The sequence below is a fragment of the Gobio gobio genome (assembly GCF_949357685.1).
Source record: "Gobio gobio genome assembly, chromosome: 24".
NCBI classification, from domain to species: Eukaryota; Metazoa; Chordata; class Actinopteri; order Cypriniformes; family Gobionidae; genus Gobio; species Gobio gobio.
This window is the reverse complement of record NC_137120.1, coordinates 21,528,296-21,551,408: the sequence shown is the minus strand read 5'-3', so window position 1 is coordinate 21,551,408 and position 23,113 is coordinate 21,528,296. Positions and strand designations below refer to the sequence as shown.

At 43.3% G+C, this 23,113-nt stretch overlaps 1 protein-coding gene across 2 annotated transcripts in view; it reads right to left on the bottom strand.

Moving 5' to 3' along the window:
* The window catches only part of grm7 (glutamate metabotropic receptor 7), a 428,364-nt gene that overhangs the window by 184,740 nt on the left and 220,511 nt on the right, over window positions 1-23,113 (bottom strand). For both annotated transcript variants that reach the window (XM_079808358.1, XM_079808357.1), the window contains exons 3-4: window positions 18,061-18,196; window positions 17,481-17,635 (exon numbers count right to left, since the gene is read on the bottom strand). In XM_079808358.1, the coding sequence (XP_079664484.1) occupies window positions 17,481-17,635; window positions 18,061-18,196 (291 nt within the window). The remainder of the gene's footprint in view (window positions 1-17,480; window positions 17,636-18,060; window positions 18,197-23,113) is intronic.

Genomic DNA, 23,113 nt, shown 5'->3' with positions numbered 1-23,113 from the left:
TGAAATGCCACATGATGAGGCCGAGAGGAATCGCTTTGTGCACAGTTTGATCCAATTACAGGCTGGGCTAAGAATGTCAGATTCCTGCTAGCTCATATGCTAACGTCCGAGTAACAGCAGGTGGAGAAAGTTTGATGTAAAATGAAAATGTTGGCCTCTTTGTTTTTGTGATGCGAATGAAAAGTAGGTCTTTAGTGGTAAGTCACAATTCAGAAATTAGTTGCGGGTATGTTATGATAATAATAATAAAAACAAGCAAATGCTAACTTTAAAATCATATTTTTAAGATTTAAAAATATGCAAAATATGACAGAACCTAACAAAATGTGTGGCCACATTTTCAGATTTTATTCCCACAGCTCATTAATTTGTTTCATTGTTGTAGGTAAATCGTTTTAACCAACTGAACATTAGTACAAATCAGTAAAAGTAAAATAATACAAAGGTTAACTTAGGGGCCGTTTACACAACACTGTTTTCAACTAAGAACTTAAGACCTTTAAGTTTTGCATTTTGGCCATTCATTTAAACAACAACAACGTTTTGGGGTCCTGGAAATGCCAACTTTTGAAAATGGGCTTCAAAGTGAAAGTTTTTGAAAACTATACCATTATCATCTCCATGTAAACTACAAAAACGCAAATTTGTGAAATGGTGGTGTAATAAGCATGTGTATTTTGTGTGTTCAGTCTATAGGCGTGTAGTGTTTCTTTACACAGTGACATCTACTGGCCTAGCATGAATAAAGCAGCGTTTTAATCGTTTTCGCGGATCCGTGTGAACGAGTATTGTTTTGACAACGTTGTCATCTGTATGCAAAAAACGCAAAGGAACAACCTTTCTGTTTTTAGAACATCGTTATAAGCAGGGCCGTGCACAGACATTTTGAGGGGCAGTGGCCCAAACTAAAAAAAGGGGCACCATAAGGGGGTTGAGTATCACCTTAATATAGAGAATGAATAACAAACCTTTTTAAATCATATTGTAAAAAGTTGTAAGGTTTTAGTGCTAATTCAATTTATGTTGTTGTAATTACTCCTCCAAAAAGTTGATTCTGCGCTAATTTGATCTCATATTTATGTTGTAGATTTATGTAGCAAATGAGAATTGCTAAAACTATTAAATACATTTTGAAACAAATGTCTTGTTAATGATTTTTAGTTTTGTTCAAGGTAATTAGCAACAGTTTTTTTTTTTTTTTCAATAAAAGAAGAATATTTAAAAGTATGGTATTTGGGGTAAAGGACACAATTATTAACATGATAATAAACAGCCAGTTGACTTTTCCATTTGTTGACATGACATGGTTAGATTTAGATGGGAAATATCATATATTAAGTTGGGTGTCCACCTTAGAGATAATCATCATATTTATGAAACTATCATATTTAAAAATATAATATTAATCATATCATAATAAAATATCACATTTTAAATATTTGTTACTTCTGTAAAGCTTTATTAAAAATATTATATATTTAATTGAATTATCGTTCAATGCTTTCAGAATCTTTACTTTTTGAAATTTTTGTTTCTGTATTTTTAAAATATATTTCTATACTAACATATTTTAATGACAGTATATGTATTGAACAGTAATTAATTATTTATCAAAATAGACAGAAAATAGTACATACTTTGCTAAAGTGATTGTTTTGAACAATATTAACTAATACATGATTAAAACATTATTTTAGCTAAAGTATTTGTATCAATACTGTGTCTTTTGCCCCATGCTGGTCTGTGGGGTAAAAGGCCCACCTTACCACCCCATACACATTTATAAGATTTTTAAACAAACAAACCATTTTTATGATTTGTTTTTACAGAAACTCTGTTGCTCCAGCAATGTTTAATACCAACATGTATATTTTTTGAAAAGCACATTTTTCTTAGGGTCTGCATTAGCCCTACTATGCTAAGATACAACTCATTTAGAACATTTAAAGTATATTGTCTTTTAATTGTGTATAGGCTACTTATTAATAGGGTCTTAATAAAACATTATAAATATGATGTATGTTACAGATACTATATTACCTCACAATTTATTATAATGGGAAATTTTGTCTACATTTACAGGAGTTAAAGTGTGACAAACTGTCTGTTAAATATTCTATATGATGATTCACCCGCTGATATGCTGGAGCTTTGAATCCATATTTGCAATGTTAAACTGACTTTAGCCTCCCTTTGCTCTTTCTCACGGTCTTCTTTTTTGAGAAATTTTTGTCTACAAAGTGTGCCGACAACAGCAAATTTGGTGTTATTTAGCTCAGATCAGGTATAATAATTTGATTTGACAATTAATTATCTTCCAAGAACGTGAATACTTTGCATAAGTTGTTAGCACTAATAGAAGACCAGGAGCAAAACATTACCGACATAAATACAAAAACAAACTACCAAACTACTAATTCCGCGGATCAACCACTGTCTGTAATGTGGATTGTAGTTTGTAATCTTTAATCTAACTGCCGTCTCCACAGAGAGCGGGCACTGCCACAGACTGAGCGATGCCGCGGAGTGAGCGGGAAAACACAGAGCGGATTAGCAGAATTTTAGAGGATCTTTAGCGGAACAGAACGCTTTTATGAGAATCCTCTGGGGGTGAGGGAGGGAATGGGGGCAAGAGGGGCACATCAGCCGATGAGGGCAGAGGGGCAGTGGCTTTAGCCACAGGGCCACCCCCCTGTGCACGGCCCTGGTTATAAGCGTACCCTAAAACGATAAAAAAAAAATGTGTACAACATATCCTCCATTTAACTAAAATGATAGAATGAATTAGTACCACATGGCCACAATTAACTAAAACAATACAACAAATTAGTACAACATATCATTGATTTAACTTAAACAATAGCTTAAAATAGAACAACATGGCCATGATAGTGTCTAGTGTCATTCTAATGTCAAATGGGTAGGCCTACTGCATCTATATAAATTAAAAAATTTATAATAAATTATAAATTCCTCCTCCTCAGACTTGACACTCACATTTGTGACTCTTTTTAAGTGGGGGTCATTTTTTTAGGATTGTTTACCTAACTTAAGTATCTGAGATCCTGACACTTTGCACTTCTGGAGACTACAGGTTGCAGTTCTGGAAAATACACTTAATTCTTCACCTTAATTCTTAATTCCTTTGCAGTTAACGTGTCTTTTCTTCACCACCTGTTTTTGTCTGACTCTGCTGACCCAATGAGCATTTCCCTGTCCAATGGTCATGCCTTAACTGCAATTTATAGTATTGCATTAGTATTGCATCCTTCTCATGGGCATGTAATAATTTTGGACTTGGAGTTAAATCTCTTTTTTGGCTCACTTTATCTGTAAAAGAAAATGTGCCTAATAATTCTGCACACCTGAATATAAGGTGTTTTTCATTTCCAGCCTTCATGAACAATTATATATCACTTATAAATTATTAAATACAAAATGAATAGTAGTTATTAAGATGAATGTGGTTTGGAATGGGTAAAATGTGCCTGGACAAAAAAAATATGATCAGAAAATCAATGTGCCTAATAATTCTGCATGCAGTGCATATGGGTTACTAGTTTGCTAATATATGTTGACTCACTGGGTAAAATTTGGGTTCTGAACATGTGAAACCACAGGTTTGAAGGCTGTGTACTGTTAATGTAAAACTTTAAAACCATTATATATTCTAGTAGTTAAACTGCAGGACTGACACTCCTATGATTGAACTTGCATCATACTCTAGCATTTCTAGGCTATTTCCTAAGTGCTCGTCACATCGGAACGCTTGGACTATTCTGGAAGAGATATCTTTGCTGACAGGCTGCCAGCTAGATTTAACCACAAGTTACCTGACTGGTGGACGAGTGGCTATTGCACTGCACAGCTATGAGGGTGTTATGCCTGTGATGGTTTCACAGCAATAATTCAAGTAAAGATGGGATATTAATATAACCATCAGCTTCTGTTGGGGATTTGAAAGGCCTCAAGCACTGTTCTACTTTTCTTATTTTATGAGGATGAAATATAAACAAGTTTCATACATGTTTTTATCTGGTGAAAAACATTGGTAGTGTTTTCGAAGGCAATAATCATTATTACTATTACAAATACTTAGGTTAAGTGATTTGAGAAACAGTTCAGCTACACCCTAGCATCCATATAGCAATTGACTAAAAAAAAACACCTTAGATACTGCACAGCAATAGTTATTAAATCACATTTAATCATGTAAAATTACTTTTTGTCAAATGGACTGCAAACACCTTTCTAAAACATGCAACTTTGTGGAAAAGTTTCAGTAATATCTTTTGACGATCGATGTATATAACTATTATTTATATATTGTCATAGTAATATTTTAAATTAGATTATACTTCTATATTTTAAATATTCCGTTTAATTTAAGTTGAAAATGTAGTAATTTTGTTATGTGCTTTTGTCATGTTTAATTGCATTTTTTAGATTTCCACTTAGCTTTATTTTTTTTATTGCAATATTAGTTTTAGTAATTTATCATCAGCATTCCTAAATTTTCATATACATCTAATATGTATATTTTATCTAATATAATTATCATCTATAATTAATATTTCTTTATTAAATTTATTTTTAATTATTCTAATAGTCATCTTTTAAGTACATTGATTCTTTGTAACTTGTATAGTAAATAAAATCTATATAGCTCTGGAAAAAAAATTAAAAGACCAATGCAAAATTATCAATTTGACGTACGTCAGAATGTCAACCGACGAATTGGCATATCGCATGAGAGCCCCATCACCTTTGAGTGTGTACTAAACAGCCAATGAACATTGAAATGCAAGATTTGCATAACACACTCCGCCCCGTAGTGCGGGTATAAATAGGAAGTGCCTGCAAGCGCACATTTGTTTTTCGCTGAGGAGACAAGCAAGTGGCCCGCACTCAGCGGAGGCACAGAAACTGTGGCAGTGAGACGTACGTCTCCATTCCCTCCTTCAGGGAACGAGGGTTACATGCGTAACCGAGACGTTCCCTTTCAGTCGGTCACGTTTGACGTATGTCAGAATGTGAACCGATGAATTGGGATATCGCAAAAAAAAAAACAGGAAAAAACAATCCTCAGAGTTGGGGAACATTGTCAGACCACAAGGAAGCAAGTTTTCTTTCAGGACAACCTTGTATGTGGCTTGATTCATACGTCCTTTACAAAGACAAATCTGCCCGATTCCAGCCTTCCTGAAGCAACCCCAGATCATCACCGATCCTCCACCAAATTTCACAGTGGGTGCGAGACACTGTGGGTTGTAGGCCTCTCCAGGTCTCCATCTAACCATTAGACGACCAGTTTTTGGACAAAGCTGAAAATTGGACTCAGAGAAGATGACCTTACTCCTTTCCTCTACAGTCCAATCGTTATGGTCTTTTGCAAACCTCAGCCTGGCCCTTCTTTGCTTCTCACTGATGAAGGGCTTTATTTTTCTAGCTTTGCACGACTTCAGCCCTGCCCCAGGAGCCTGTTTCAAACCATCCTCGCCGTGCACTTCACCCCAGCTGCCGTTTGCCATTCTCTTTGTGGGTCACTTGATGTCATCCTACGGTTGTTGAGTGACATTTGAATGAGTTGGCGGTCATTCCAGTCAGTGGAGAGTCTTTTTCGCCCTCTGAAGGTCTGTAGCTTTGTCGTCCCCAATGTCTGCTGCTTTAACCTGTTCTTATGAACCGCCATCTATGAAATTTTAAGGATGGAAGCAACCTGACGCTTACTGTATCTCTCTGCCAGTAAAGCCAGAATTGAACCCTTTTGTTCCTCACTCAAAACTTTCCTTTTCAACTCTTTTGGCATGGTCAATAGTTATTTTTTGATTGCAATTACTTTTGAGGTACTACTAGCACTGATTTTGCCATCCAGCTGGTCCTATTGCAAGAGGATAGTGATGATCACACCAGTGTTTTTTTTATACTTTTCCTCATTAAATAAGATTTGGTTCGGGTGATCACCTAATCAGGTAGAACGAGGTGTGTTGGATTTCAACAGACACTTGAATGGAATGGCTGCCATACATGTAGAGATGCTGATTATGTCGGTTGACAGAAGCTTCTTGGTCTTGACGTCACTGCTTCCCATGACTAACTGCATTTTCTGTTGTTGCAATATGGCCAAAATAAAATAAAATCTCAAAATATATGTTTTTAAATGTGTGCTGACGCCCTTAGTTAAACCATAGCTTGTTTTGTCTAGGCGGCATGTTTAGTCTTCTCTGTGGCATAAATAAAAACATGACACTTCAGAACATCAGGTTCTGTACACCAACACTCATCAGATCAAAGACAACCATCTGAATTGCTTCCAGCTTCATGTCTATCCACAAAGACAACAGCGTTTCACTTCAAACAAGGAAAGGTAAACTAAAAAGCACAGAGTTGTGAGTTTCTCGCGAGCACCTGTGCTTGCAGGGGGTGCCTGTGGTAAGACAAACTCCCTATATGACTGCAGCTTGTGCCAACACTACATTCAATTGTTTTCACAGGTCTTTTTCAAAGAGCACAATAAAGCTGTAAGTGTGATGCTTTCCCTGACGAGTGCCTTTCAAATTGTACCATCAGTGCTGTGAAATGCAGGGGCAATTGCTCGACCCGGCAAAGCACCGCTCGACACACTTATCAACAAATGGCAAACAGCGCAAGCAAGCGCAAGCAGAGAGATGCTATCACAACACTGTGGATACCTGGAAAATGCATTGCACAATGTGACACGATTTAGATTTGCAGAGTTGCATCGCACGGATTAACTGGCGGGCAGAGTGAAGACGTAAATATGGTATTATCAAGGATTGCATTTTCCAGAACGGAAAACCACTTGTTTAAACACAAGGGAAGGTGTTAATGGTTGAGAGTATTTTTTTTTCCCTGCAGAAAACATTTTTATAACAGCTTTTTTGTTCAAACACATAACCTCCCGATATAACTTTAAATATTTCACTCAAAATGTACATTCTACATACGGAGCCCCTAAAGGGACATAGTGGTGAAAAAAAGTATGAGATGGAAGGAATAATAATAAAATTTAATGCTTTTACGTTCTCTCGCAAATATTTTGCGCTCCCCCGAGAAACTTTGCGTTCGCTCGTAAAACGTTTTGAGCTCTTTGCAAGCAAACGCAAAGTTTCACAGCGAACACAAAAGCATTGACAAACAACCTTTCCTCCATCACACTTTTTTCCATAACAGTCTTTTATCATTTGCTCATGTCATCCCCCCCCCTCTCTCTCTCTCTCTCTGTAGCACAATAAAAGAGATATGTAGAATTTTCAGGGCAAAAATACAAACTACACAAGTGTTATTTTAGTATTATTTATTTTGAAAAGTATCTTTAAATAAATTGAAACCATTGAAATTAAGTTAAATTAAGAACGTATTTAATTTCAACATTTCACGTTTTCATTTAGTAACTAAAAATAAATAAACTAAAACATACAAACTATATAGACATTTTTTTAAATGACTATAACTTAAATTAAGTATTTCCCCGCCAGTGTTTTTTTTTTTTTTTTATAATTTTCATAAAATTTACATGGCCCCCAGATCATTTTGTTGTATGAATATCTAAACACAAAATATGTCAAAAGAAAGAACAGAGCCTCTGATTTTAAACAAACAAACGTCGGAACTGAACGACGAATTGGCATCTGGTTTAAGAGACCAATCTATTTTGAGTGTGTTAAAAATGCGCCAATGGATATTGGCATGCGATCCACGCTCCGCCCCATGGTGCGGGTATAAAGAAGGAAGTGGAATGCTTGATCATTGCTTTTTTCTGCTGAGGAGCCGAACTAGTGACTCGGCCCCCTAGCGGAAGCGCAGCACCTGGCGACGGGACGTACTTCTCCGTTCCCTCCTTCAGGGAACGAGAGTTACATACGTAACTGAGACGTTCCCTTTCAGTCGGTCACGTTCGACGTACGTCGAAACTGACCAACGAATTGGGATCCCTACCAAAATGCCAGGAAGCTGGCCCTTCCAGTGTCCTGCTTGAGCGCACTGGACCGTCTTAGATGGTACGGAAGTCAGGGCTCCAAGCAGGGAGGTCAGTCACTGCTGTTTCTGTCACACCCACTCAGTGTGACTATTAAATAATGCTGGGAAAGCGTGCCCGTCTCGGGAGATGGTACCCTGCCGAGCCACATCCTTCAGTGGAAGGATTGGTGGCGGAATACACATAAGGACTAACCTGGCAGGGTAGTGCAACATATGGCAGTCTCTGGGGTGGTTCCAGCCTGGTTCCAGGGGGGAAAGAACACGCCCAGAGATGACAGAGCGGGCTCTGTCAAGGTAAAGACAATGGGCTTGCCAAGTAGGGTAGCAGGTACCGTGGAAGAATACACATATGGGGTTGCCATGAGGGAACTGCTACATGTGGAACCCAGCCTACACACACGTTTCACATGCATACAGGTGCAGGCCTGGTGTCAGACGGCCACAACGTCTGGCACCGAAGGGGTGACGGAGGAGCTCGACAGGGTTAGCCGTTTCCGGGGAACACAACTTGAGACAATAGACGCATGTATCCGGCCCAGAGGGCGGGAGTGGCGTTGCAAGCCGACACTTAGAGCGGGCACTTGGCCACTGGCCCCTGGGACCGAGGAGGCGGGAAGATACCGCTCTACACAGAGGCTATAGAATCTAGCGAACGTGTTAGGTGTCGCCCAGCCCGCAGCTCTACATATATCTGTCAGTGAGGCACCTTGAGCCAGCGCCCAGGAGGAAGCAACATTCCTTGTTGAGTGTGCTCGCAGCCCGAACGGGCAAGGCACGTCTTGGGACTGGTAAGCCATGACGATAGCATCCACTATCCAGTGGGCTAACCTCTGCTTGGAGACAGCCTTTCCCTTCTGCTGGTAACAGACGAAGAGTTGCTCTGAGGTCCGAAAGCTTTGAGTCCGGTCTACGTAAGTGCGAAGAGCACGGACAGGACATAAAGCCATGGCTGGGTCTGCCTCCTCCAAAGGCAGCGCTTGCAGGTTCACCACCTGGTCCCAAAAGCGAGTGGTAGGAACCTTGGGCACGTATCCAGGCCGGGGTCTCAGGATGACGTGAGAGTTGGCCGGCCTGAACTCTAGGCACGATTCGTTGACCGAAAGTGCATGCAGGTCCCCGACCCTCTTGATGGAGGCCAATGCCGTCAGGAGCACTGTCTTCATTGACAGGATTTTAAGCTCTATAGACTGCAAAGGCTCAAAGGGAGGGCTCTGAAGTGCTCTGAGTACTAGAGCCAAGTCCCAAGAGGGTAACGAGTTTGGATGAGGAGGATTTAGCCTGACGATTAGGTCGTGCTTCCCTAAGGACTTACCTTCAACTGCGTTGCGATACACCGCTATTGCTGCGACGTACACTTTGAGGGTGGAGGGAGACAGCCTTCGCTCCAGCCCATCTTGCAGAAAAGAAAGCACGACCAGTGTTGGGCACGTTACTTTAAAAAAGTAATTAGTTATAGTTACTAGTTACTTCTGACAAATAGTAACTGAGTTAGTAACTGAGTTACATCATTATAAAAGTAACTAATTACCAGGGAAAGTAATTACTGCGTTACTTTTTTTTTCAAATATGTCAAATAACTTGGATGCCCCCAATATTAGATATGTTAAATGAATGAATTGGACACTAAATAGAATAAATTATTATTATAAAACATTGTACATTAATGTACACTATTGTAATGTTGCTGTGGGACAATGTAAGAGACACCTATCAAATTCAATATATTATTGTAAATATTATCAGTAGGCCTACTATAGTGTAAATATTGTGTAAATATTATCAGTACTATACTTTCCTTTGGTAGTGGAGCTCACGTTATCACCTGGGTTTTTAGCCACTATTTTATATTTTAAATTATAATTTTGTGGCATATGATGATGTGAGGCGCTTCAGAATCACTTGCCACCGGCGTGGAGAGACTCTTTCTTCCTGGGCATAAATTGCATGTTACATAAATATTCTTACCTTTCACCTCAACGAGGGAAAAGTAACGCTTATACTTCCAGTTTGCGAAAGCTACCTTTGAAGTCGTTGGACTGCCATCGCTGAATGTGCGTATGCGTGTGCGTCATTGGTGTGTGTGTGTGTGTGTGTGTGTGTGTGAACCATAGACCGTGAAAAAAATAGGTGTGACCTCAACCTATCAACTTCAACCTTGTCTCCCACCCACCAATCATCATCAGTTATGTGCACCACCGCACCCACCCCCAACACGCATGGCTGGTGCGCGCGTACACACACACACACACACACACACACACGTTGCAGGTCCGACTGACAGAGAGCCTGTTCGGATGAAAAGCGCTTCAGTGAGCTCAATTATAGTAACGCGACTAACGCCACATTTTTTCCCCTCAGTAACGCTAACGGCGTTGTAACGGGAGGAACAGTAATTCGTTTGATTACTCGTTACTGAAAAAATAATTCCGTTAGTAACGCCGTTTATCTGTAACGCCGTTATTCCCAACACTGAGCACGACACTAACCAAACACCCAGTGGGAAGAACACCGTTCAACGAACGGTTCCACTTCAAAGCGTAGAGGCGCCTTGTGGAGGGGGCTCTAACAGAAGAGATGGTGTCCACCACTGCCTGTGGTAGACCACATAGAACCTCCGCGTCCCGTCCAGGGTCTGGACGCGGGTGCCATAGAGTGCCCCGTCCCTGAGAAAGAAGGTCCCTCCTCAGGGGAATCGGCCAAGGAGGGGCTGTCGCGAGGAGAGTTAGTTCTGGGAACCAGGTCAGGTTGGGCCAGTAGGGCGCAACTAACAAGACCTGCTCCTCGTCCTCCCTGAACTTGCACAGGGTCTGTGCAAGAAGGCTCACTGGGGGAAATGCATACTTGCGCAGGTCCCGGGGCCAGCTGTGCGCCAGTGCATCCGTGCCGAGGGTGCCCCCGGTCAGGGAATAGTACCACTGGCAATGGGTCGAGTCCAGAGAGGCAAACAGGTCTACCTGTGTGGCTCCGAAGAGGTCCCATATCAGCTGGACCGCCTGGGGATGGAGTCGCCACTCTCCCGGAGGTGTCGGCTGCCGTGAGAGCTCGTCGGCTGTCCGGTTCAGCGCACCTGGGATGTGAATGGCACGAAGCGACTTCAGATGCTTCTGACTCCAAAGGAGGAGGTGGCGGGCGAGTTGGAACATGTAACGGGAGTGTAGACCACCCTGACAGTTGATGTACGCAACGGCCGCAGTGCTGTCCGTATGGACCAGTATATGCTTGCCATGTAGCGGCCCCTTGAGGCGGCGCAGTGCCAAGTGTACTGCAACTCGAGGCAATTGATATGCCAATGCAATTGAGGTCCCGTTCACAGAACTGAAACTGCATGCCCGTTGTACGTGGCCCCCCAGCTCGAGGAAGAGGCATCAGTGAAGAGCACAGCATGCCTGGACACTTGTTCTAAGGGCTCCCCGGCCTGGAGAAACGAAGCGTCGGACCACGGGCTGAAAGTTTGGCGGCAGTAAGGAGTCACTGGGACCCGGTACTGACCGCTCTGCCACGCCCACCTCGGGACTCGGCCATGAAGCCAGTGCTGAAGCGGTCTCATATGAAGCAATCCGAGCGGTGTTACCGCGGCTGCAGATGCCATATGCCCCAGGAGCCTCTGAAAACATTTCAGTGGGACCACTGTCCTGCCTTTGAACTAATTCAATTAGTTCAACACCGACTGGACCCGCTCTTCCGTGAAGTGCGCAGTCTGGCTGACCGAATCCAGCTCCATACCGAGATAAGAGATCCTCTGACCCGAAGGCCCAACAGGCTGAGGTGACTGAGCACCATGTCCTTGTGTTCGCACAACTGCTCCCGAGACTGGGCAAGTATGAGCTCGAGATAGTTGAGGATGCGAACGCCGGAGGCGTTGCCGACAACGACTGGGTGGAGGCAGCAGCAGGCCGTCGGGGCAGGATGTTTTTGATCGCCTCCGTCTGCTTCTGGGCCACCGAGAACTGCTGGGTGAAGCTCTCGATGGCGTTGCCGAAGAGGCCGGCCTGAAAGATATGGGTGTTGAGAAACCGGACCTTGTCAGAATCACGCATGTCTGCCAGGTTCAGCCACAGCTGGTGTTCCTGGACCACTAAGGTGGACATCGCCCGACCCAGGGAGCGTGCAGTGACTTTCGTCGCCCGGAGAGCGAGGTCGATCACCGCACGCAGTTCCTGCATAACACCCTGGTCGGAACTACCCTCGTGCAATTCCTTAAGCGCCTTGGCCTGGTGGACCTGCAGGAGCACCATGGCATGCAGAGATGATGCGGCTTCCCCACAGGCAGTGTAAGCCTTGCCCGTTAGACCGGACGAGAACTTACATGCCCGGGAGGGGAGACGCGGGGCACCCCGCCAGTCCGCAACGGTCTTGGGACACAGCTGCATCGCCACAGATCGCTCGACTGGGGGGATTCCCATGTAACCCTTAGCCGCACCACCATCGAGGGTAGTGAGGACGGAGGAGTCAGTCGATCGTGAACGAGCGTTGTAAGGCGCTGCCCACGACTTTGTGATCTCTTGATGAACTTCCGGGAAGAAAGGCACCGGGGCGGGGCGCTGAGAACCAGCACGGGCCGTCCCGAGAAACCAATTGTTCAACCGCGAGGGTTCAGGAAAGCATAGCCGTAAGCGCTGGGTCGGACTCAGGCAACGCTGTCTACATCAGCCAAAGTATCAGCCCTCTGCTTTGCAGCGGGAGGACCACTAGATCGGGGGATGCGCAATGGCACTCCACCTCTTTCAAGTTATTGGAGTCTGGACCGTAGCACTGCGATGGTCATGTTCCCGCAGTGAGAACATGAGTCATCCGCGAACGCCCAAACACGTGAGACAATGAACGTGACCGTCAACCGGGGACAGAAATCGACCACACCCAGAAACACATGGTTTGAATGACATCTTGAAAAAGACGCAGGGTCAAACCGTGTTGCTCTTTTAGAAAGGAAACTGCTCTTTTTTGCGTGCTGAAGCACTCAGGGAGATGACCGCGGCACACACAGTACAATAGTTCAAGCCTGTGTGAACACTCAAAACAGAAACGCCCAGCGAACTAACAACTGCACTCGATCTCCGTTGAAGCGGCTACCCGCTGAGACGCGCTGTCACACGCGCACTGGAAGCAGTCGATCCTCTCACGAGACTCAGAACACTCTTCGTAGACACAGCAATGACACTGTTCGGCTCCGAAGTAGAAAGCAATGATCAAGCATTCCACTTCCTTATTCTACCCGCACCGCGGGTCGGAGCGTGGAATGCGTGGATCGCATGCCAATCTCCATTGGCGCGTTTTTAACACACTTGAAGTAGATTGGTCTCTGAAACCAGATCCCAATTTGTCAGTCAGTTCCGACGTACGTCGAACGTGACCGACTGAAAGGGAACAAAAAAATATTTTAGCTTCATGCATTATTTTGATCACACTTGAATGTGGGTACGTTTCATAATAAAAGCAACATTGAGCAAAAAGCTGAAAATATTGTGTTTTTGTCAAAGACTACGGGCCCTATTGTAACGTTCTGAGTGCATGGCCTGGAGCGCATTGCGCAGGTGCACTTAGGGCATATCCAAATCTACTTTTGCTAGTTTAATGACGGTTGGCGTGGCGGGCGCATGGCCCAAAAGGGTTGTTCCTGGTTTAGTTCTTAATGAGTCGTGGGTGTGATTTGGGCGTAACGAGCAATAAACCAATCAGAGTCTCATCTCCCATTCCCTTTAAAAGCCAGTTACGCTTGCACCATGGCAGACTCGCTATTTACATGGCGGAATTTGCAAGCGGAAAGACTGAATGCTTCTCCAGAGAGGAATCCTTTTATTTTTTATATTTAAAAATGTGTGTGTGCTGCTGCGCGTCCCTGTGTGTGTAATTAGCAGCGTGTACAGGCGTTGAGTTTAAATACACAAATACTGCGCAATCATTTTCAGTTCCTCAAAATAGCAACGCGTCAACAATGCGCCAGAACACACCTCGTTTTCAGACCAGGACGCCCATGGCATATATATATAATATATATATATATATATATATATATATATATATATATATATATATATATATATATATATATATATATATATATATATATATATATATATATATATATATATATATATATATATATATATATTTTTTTTTTTTTTTTTTTTTTAAACATAACAAATATTTTTTATATTTTTAGTTAACACTAACAACACTGTAAGGCACTTTATACAAATTGTTCTGAAGTCAAATGATTGCTTAGTGTGAAGAAAAGACCAAATTTAAAGCTAATATTCTCTAATAATCTCACAAATCTTATACACAGTTGAGTTAAAATAAACATAGATGTGTGGGACCAGGCTTGATGTCAATGGCGCTAAGAAACACAGACTTTGAAATATTAGGTTAATATTACAGTAAAAGTTGAGTATTAGAGTAAAAGTCAGAGTTTTTATTTTTGCGTGAATTATTTCTTTAATGCGACAACAACAGGAAGCTTCTTTGTCATGGAGAGTCTAGCGCCTCAAGGCCTTTTCTCCATAGAGGTTTATTCTCTTCATACATGTCCCTTCCATCCACAGTGCTCTATATATCATTAGTTAATGTCCACCACAAAGTATAACACCATAGGGCATTTCATTTATTACTCTGGCATTGAGATCAACCCCATGGCAGGGCTGGATGGAAAAGCTTGCCAGCTGGGTCAGTCCGTGTCCAGGCCTCTGGCTGGGTTCACAATCTCCAGTGAACAAAACGAATCCAGACTCTGTTGTGCTCTGTTCTGTCTCCACATGCACCAGACGCCATTGCTATCAAACGCGACGACACCAGGGAGAAGATTTTCTATTATTAGAGCGATGTTCCTTCTATCCCTTCAACCTGACATTACTCTGAACAGGAATACATTGCAAGCACCAAATAATTTTGCTTGTGTAATCAAATAAAAATAGGTGCTTCAATTGTGGGATCTTTTGAGCTTGTGAAATTAATTCACACTTTCCTCGCTCTCATTAGTTTGTTTAATTTGATCTAAAAATGTTAAAGTGTGCATGCATGTGTACATTTTCCTCAAAGGGAAAATATCTTTACACTACATTAATAACATCCTGTGCTGGAAATGATACTTTCAACACATTTTAAATAAAATGTCCAACCTCATTGTCATGCTAAGTCTAATGCCATAGCTAGCTTTTTTGTATATACTTGTATAATGATATTTTCATATTTTGTTTGGTAATTTTGCTAAAATGGCAGCTTGCCGCTCTCCTTGGTAAAGTATTATGCAAACTTACAAAAAAAAAAAAAAACATTTTGGGACAATGTTGATTGTCATGAAAATACTGCATGGAAATATCGCTCATAATTTGTCTAAAAAGGTATACAAATAATTTCCACCCTATAAATATTTAAATAGATGATCATTGTTTCATTTATGATTGTTTTGTTAATAATTTATGACATATTTTTATATGTAAGATATAAAATCTGGTTCTGAGACAAGGGCAAAACTATTAAAATATAAAATAAAAGCTATTTGAAAAGTAGCAAAAATAAATGAAGATATTATTAAAAGACAAAGGCACATTCCATGGAACTTTATATACTAGCGTTCAAAAGTTTGGGGATCCGTAAGATTTGTATTTATTTAAACAAATATATACTTTTATTTAGCAAAGACACATTACTTTGAAAAGTGACAAGTAAAAAGTTAAGTATACTTCAAATAAAAGTTATTTTCATCTTTCTAATCAACACAGAATCCTGCAAAAGAGTGCATCACAGTTTCCACAAAAATATTAAGCAGCACAACTGTTTTGACATTGATTATAATCAGAAATGTCTCTTGAGTATCAAATCAGCAATTTAGAATGATTTCTGAAGGATCATGTGACACTGAAGCCTGGAGCAATGATGCTGAAAATTCAGCTTTGATCACAGGAATAAATAAAATGATTAAAATAACAATCAACACTCTTGGATATATATATATATATATATATATATATATATATATATATATATATATATATATATATATATATATATTAGAAAATAGAAATATTTAACAGTATTACGATATTTAAACACACACACACACACACCGATCAGGCATAACATTATCACCACTGACAGGTGAAGTGAATAACACTGATTATCTCTTCATCACAGCACCTGTTAGTGGGTGGGATATATTAGGCAGCAAGTGAACATTTTGATCTCAAAAGTTGATGTGTTAGAAGCAGGAAAAATGGGCAAAGCATAAGAATTTCAGCGAGTTTGACAAGGGCCAAATTCTGATGGCTAGAAGACTGGGTCAGAGCATCTACAAAACTGCAGCTCTTGTGGGGTGTTCCCGGTCTACAGTGGTCATTTATCTATCAAAAGTGGTCTAAGGAAGGAACAGTGGTGAACCGGCGACAGGGTCATAGGCAGCCAGGGCTCATTGATGCACGTAGGGAGCGAAGGCTGGCCCATGTGATCCGATCAAACAGACGAGCTAATGTAGCTCAAATTGCTCAAGAAGTTAATGCTGGTTCTGATACAAAGGTGTCAGAATACACAATGCATCGCAGATTGTTGCGTATGGGGCTGCATAGCCACAGACCAGTCAGGATGCCCATGCTGACCCCTGTCCACCGCCGAAAGCACCAATAGTGGGCACGTAAGCATCAGAACTGCACCACAGAGCAATGGAAGAAGGTGGCCTGGTCTGATGAATCACATTTTCTTTTACATCACTTGGATGGCCGGGTGTGTGTGCGTCAGTTTAAGGTGTTGAATTGGCTTCCAAATTCCCCAGATCTCAATCCAATCGAGTATCTGTGGGATGTGCTGAACAAACAAGTCCGATCCATGGAGGCCTTACAGGCCACCTCACAACTTACAGGACTTAAAGCATCTGCTGCTAACATATTGGTGCCAGATACCACAGCACACCTTCAGGGGTCTAGTGGAGTCCATGCCTCGATGGGTCAGGGCTGTTTTGGCAGCAAAAATGGAACCAACACAATATTAGTAAGGTGGTCAGTATGTTATGCCTGATTGGTGCATATATATATATATATATATATATATATATATATATATATATATATATATATATATATATATATATATATATATATATATATATATATATATATATATATATATATATATATATATATATATATATATATATATATATATTAAACAGTACAAGATCTTACTGACCTCAAACTTCTGAATGGAAGTGTTTTAACAAAAACAGGGGAAAAATCTTAAAATCTTATTTAAAATCAACACATAAACTGCCTGTAGTTGATGAAAAGCCTCTAAAATCTACAGCGAAGACTCTCTGAATGTCAAAAAATTTTGACACTTGAAGAATAAGACTTAGCACCTCATCACCAGAACCCACATGAAGCCAGTCTACTGGTCTATGTCACACAACAATGAGAGATGTTGGTGTTCCCTAGGGCCTAGATATCATTAGCATAATCGTCCCCAAAAAACAATCAATCATGCTGCAATCTTACCAGCAATAGTGGCTCTTTTTGGCAGGATGGTGACAGCGCCAACGGCGGCATCCTCGAGGCCTTGAATAGGGCTGTTCTTGGCTCCCCAGCTATCCGACCCAATCCACAGGAAATGGCCCACTTGATCCGCTCTTTTACTGGCGTTAAGGATCCCCCTGCGAACATTCCCACACATGGAACCATTACCATGACATTGAGGCCCTCTGTGACTATTCAAGAGAGCAGGAGAGCAATTGCAATAGCATCCGGATTGAATCGTTAAAGAGAATGAAATACAAAATAGCAATTTTGAATTGGTTGGCTGATTGATGACATGTTGATGTTATTAATCAATACCCCTAGTGGCTGTGCTTATCCTACAAACAAGATATAAACTCCTGAAGTGCACCCTTGAGTTTTTATCTAAGTAATAGCTTTCAGGCCAGTAGAGTATTGAGTTTCTTGTCATCAAGAATTTTTACATTGTTATGTTTGGAGCTCAAAAGGGACCAATTAATTGTTTGAAAATTGAATTTATTGTGGCTCTATCTTGCGATATCCACTTCCTCTTCCTCGGCTGGTAATGCTGTCAACAGCTTACCGAATATCTTCGTCGTAAGCAAAAATAATGACTGCCCGGGCATGACGTGTCTCCAGCAGCTGTCGGATAATCTTGTCAAAATCAGCCTGCTTGTGGTCATGAGGGATCTTCAGGGACTGAGCGATGCAGATTCCACCTAGAGAAAGAAAAGAAAGAGGCACAAGAGTGACGCCAGGAGGAATAACATTCCTCTAACGTTAGCATATGGTTCCCATTCAGCTATTTTTTGGTACAGAATAACAACATTCCAGGTCCTTTCAGACCTGTTTTTGAGTAAACCTAAAGGGAACCGATAAAGAACGTTTTCCAATGGTTATTTCCAGGTTTTATTTTGATAATTAACATATTGTTCAGAATATAAGACTACCCTCCCTTTTTCAAGATGTACCTTTTGGAAAAAAGGCTTTTTAATAAATAAAATGGTTTTATTTGAAAATAACTACATACTTATAAAATGTACGAATGATCACATTTACAAATAAAAAATGTTTGGTATACTATAAAAATAACCTGTAGTCCATCTGAGTTCCCTTTCGAGGGAACTCGCACTGCGTCGGAACGACGAATTTGGGGACGCTCCCTTAGCAACAGCGTGTCTGAAGTATGAATAAAACTATTCCAATCCTGATTGGTGTTGCGTCATGACGTAGTATGTGACGGCATACCCGGAAGCTACATAAGGGGGGCCGGCGCATAGTAACGGCAGTTATCGCTCTTCAGCATAGCGCTCTGTGTACAAAACTGTCTGTCTATTTGGTGTTGTTTGTCACAAAAAAAGAATCTATATATATATATATATATATATATATATATAAAAGTGAAAAGTATGGCGACTCCGGGCGGGCAATACTAGCGTTGTGTGCACCCGTGTCCCCGTTATATGTCGGGCACGGACACACATATGCTTTGTGTACTGTGCCTGGGCGTGCAGCATGCTAGGGCGGCTTTCGAGGAATTGTGATAAGCTGCCGCTCAGGGTGCTTCGCTCGCGGCTGGCCGTGTTCGATGAGGCCGGCCAGCCTCGTGAGCCCCGTGGATCGGTCCCGCTTCCGCCGAGGCGGTGCGGCGATGCCGGTCATGGGGCTCACAGATGGACGTGTGAGCGAGACTTGGGACTGCTGAGGCATCTTCCCAGTCTTTGTCTGACAGTTCTGGTGTTCTCCCTCCCCGCGTGGAAGCCCGCGCTGCGGCTTCTTCCCCCGGGGGCGGAGGACCCGATGCTTGAGCGGTCTGATTCTGAGGAATTAGACGTGCTCAGCATCGAGGCAGTTGAAGTTATAACTAGAGCTCGCCACTTCTTAATGCAAGATTCAATCTCACATTGCCGAGGCAGCGCGCAGGTTACGGGTCTACAATTAAAGTGACACACGCGATCGGTGTGCATGTGATACTGGTTTCCTGTGAGGAATGCAGTCAGCTCCTGAGGGTGCTGGCTGTTTTCATTGAGAAATATCTCGACGCGTACAGCAGTGCGCCTTTCGGGTGTTTCAGCGCTTGTTGATGACTTTCTTCTCGAGGGAGGAAAGCCAATTGTATTATAACTGCTCAGCGTTGCTGAGGCAACGTGTAGATTTCGAGACCGTATACTTATTAAATCAGTATCGTCTGGTGATTAGGGCTGCATTTAATTCTTAGGAATTCAAATGGAATATTATCTGACTTTGAGGAGTTAGATATTTTTATTCAGCCTATTCAGACCATGTTTCAAAAAACTGGTTGGGTGTTTATGGCTGCATTTAATTCTGAGGAATTAAAATTAAATATTATCTGGCTTTGAGGAGTTAGATATTTTTATCAGCCTATCATTCAGACCAGGTTGTACGTGTTGGGTGATTATGGTAGCATTTAATTCTGAGGAATTAAATGGCATTTTATCTGACTTTGATAAGTTAGATAGTTTAAATCGTCCTGTTATCCAAAGTATGTATCACTTGTCTGAATTTTCATCTAAGAGTGGGAGCATAACATGCATGGGCAGTTCCTGAGGGCTGCTTTCATGCATTGTGAGGTTTTCTCCTCCTTGGAGCCCTCAGGAAGTTAATGTTGTTCTCGCTGCCTTGTGGCCTGCGGGACACATCAGTTTCCAGCAATTGCTAATCGCAGTGTCCGCCCTAGCTTTGCGGCCCTGTCGAGCTGCTCCCTTACATCCCCATATACAGATTGGCTTCATCACTCTGTCGCCTCTCCACCAATCAGCTGGTGTGTGGTGGGCGTTCTGGCGCAATATGGCTCCGTCGCATCATCCAGGTGGATACTGCACATTGGTGGTGGTTGAGGATATTCCCCCTTCTATATGTAAAGCGCTTTGAGTGCCTAGAAAAGCGCTATATAAATGTAACAAATTAATTAATTAATTATTATTAATTAGATGAGGCCCCTGCTGGCCAGCCCCCTCTCCTGGGAAGGAGCGATCGAGGTCGTCTCCCCTGTGGAGCTTTTGGGAATCAATGTTGTGCTCCCGCTGTCTAGTACGCTTCGGGCCACGTCGATTTCCTGCGAACGCACGCTGCTCCATCTGCCTCTAGAAAGACCTGCGGCTGGCAGCGAACGCGTCCGCACACTGAGAATCATTCTCGACTGCTCCCTGCCGGTCAGCCGCTTCAGGGGGTCGTGAATGAGGCTCAGTGGACACCTGAGGCCAGCCTCGAGAGGCTGGTTCCCGTAGTAGATTATCTTGGCGCATGGTTATGCCTCCGAATATATCAGCGTGGGGCCTGTGACTGTAGAAGAGGGGATACAGACTGCAGTTCGGTTACCTTCCCTCGAAGTCAGTGGGGTGGTCTGGACGGCAGTGGTCCCTGGGCAGGTTGGGGTAATGGAACAGGAAGTTCACTCCCTGTTGGTAAGGAGGCCACAGAATGTGCTCCTCCGCCAGACAGGGAGTCCGGGTTCTACAGCCGGTACTTCATAGTTCCTAAGAAGGATGGCGAGTTGCGTCCAACTTTAGATCTGAGGTACTTGAATCGTTATCTGAGGAGATTCAGATTCAAGATGCTTACAATTCCTCCATTGTGATTCAGATGCAGTCTGAGGACTGGTCTGTCACGATGGGTCTAAAGAGGACGCATACTTCCCTGTATCCATCCTTCTGTGTCACAGGAAGTTCCTGAGGTTCGCTTTTGGGGGCAAAGTGTACCAATATCGGGTTCTTCCATACGGCCTAGCCCTTTCCCCTCGCAAAGTAAAGTGGTAGCAGCAGTTCGGCATTGAGGTGTCGTCCTTGGCTGCTCTCAGTGCTTGGGGTTGAGACTCTACACGCAGTAGCGTGTTGACGCCTTCTCAGAGAACTGTGTTCCTGGGAGTCGTATGGGATTCTCTACGTTGTGGGCACAATTGTCTCCCGCACGTATTGAGTCCATACGGGCAGTGGTCTCTAAAATGAAGCTAGGCCACAGCATCACTGTGAAGCATTTTTAAGGATTGCTGGGGCTCATTGCAGCTGCGTCCAACAGAATATCTCTTGGCCTGCTGCACGAGACCCTTACAGTGGGAAGGGGGGAAAGCTCGAGGGGAAAATCATTCTGTATGATCAGGGTAACGCGCAGATGCATTCGTTCCCTCGTGGTTGGGACGTGTTCATGGACGGCCACTTTGCGAGTGGTCCGTGGGAGACCCGGCATTCCTCCTGGCACATAAATGGCCTGGAAATGCTGGCAGTCTACAGAGTTCTGAGGAGCTTTTTTCCAGGACCTCCACGGCCGCCATGTCCTGGTACGAACAGACAATACATTTGTAGTTTCGTATCTGAATCATCAGGGGAGTCTAATGTCGCGCCCTCTATGCAGATTGGCTCACCAGACCCTCCTGTGGTCCCTGGAGAAACTGTCGTCTCTCAGAGCGATGTATGTCCCCAGGGATCAAAACCAGGGAGCAGACATCCTGTCGAGGCAGGGGCTGAGGCCCGGGGAGTGGCAACTCCACCCAGAGGTGGTGGAGGCCATGTGCGAGAGATTCCGCCCAGTGGAAGTGGATCTGTCCGCGTCTCGAGAGACGTCCCACTGTCCACTGTGGTTTCCTCTCAGTGATGCAGACGTGGCCGAGGCTGCGTCTGTATGCATATCCCCCGATCACTCTGCTCCCGGGAGTCTTGGAGCGGGTCAGCCTAGAAGGGATCAGCTTACTCTTAGTAGCACCCTGCTGGCCAACCCGGGATGGTTCTCAGACATTGTAGCACTGCTAGACGGTCTCCCGTGGCAGGTCCCTCTGAGGAGGGATCTGCTGTCTGAGGCACGGGGCACAATATTTCACCCCTGCCCAGAGTTTTGGGACCTCTGGGTCTGGCCCCTGAGGGGGCCCGGTACCTAGAGGCTGGACTGTCAGCAGATGTTATCGAGACCTTGCTCAGCTCCAGGGCTCCTTCCACCAGGAGGTTGTACAGCCCGAAGTGGAACGTGTTTCCCTTTAGTGTAGAGAGCGTGAGGTGGACCCAGTTAACTGTCCAGTGGCTTCAGTGCTTGAGTTCCTCCAAAATCGCTTCTCTGCAGGTCTTACTCCGTCCACACTCAGGGTGTACGTGGCTGCCATTGGGCTTTCCACGCTCCTGTGAGTGATGGGCCTTTGGGTAGGCACCATCTGGTTGTACGGTTCCTCCGTGGGGCTCGGAGGATGAGGCCTGCGGCTCGTTCCAGAGTTCCAACCTGGGATCTGGCAGTGGTTCTTGAAGGGTTGGCTGAGGCCCCCTTTGAGCCGCTGGAGTCGGCTGAGCCAAAGAACCTGACCCTTAAGGTGGTTTTTCTCTTCGCTATCACTTTTCTGAGGAGAGTGGGGGACCTCCAGGCCTTGGCGGTAATGCCGACTTACCTGGAGTTTGCCCCTGGCGGAGTTAAGGCCATCTTAAATCCTAGGGCAGGCTACGTGCCCAAGGTACCATCTAGTGTGGTCAGGCCTTTGGTTCTTCAGGCATTCCATCCTCCGCCTTCACCTGCTCTGCCCGGTCAGAGCTTTAAGAATATATTTGGAGAAGTCTGCTCAGTGGAGGAAAGTGGAACAGTTATTAGTGTGCTCTGGTTCACCCAAGAAAGGGCTGCCTGCATCTACACAGACAATCAGTAAC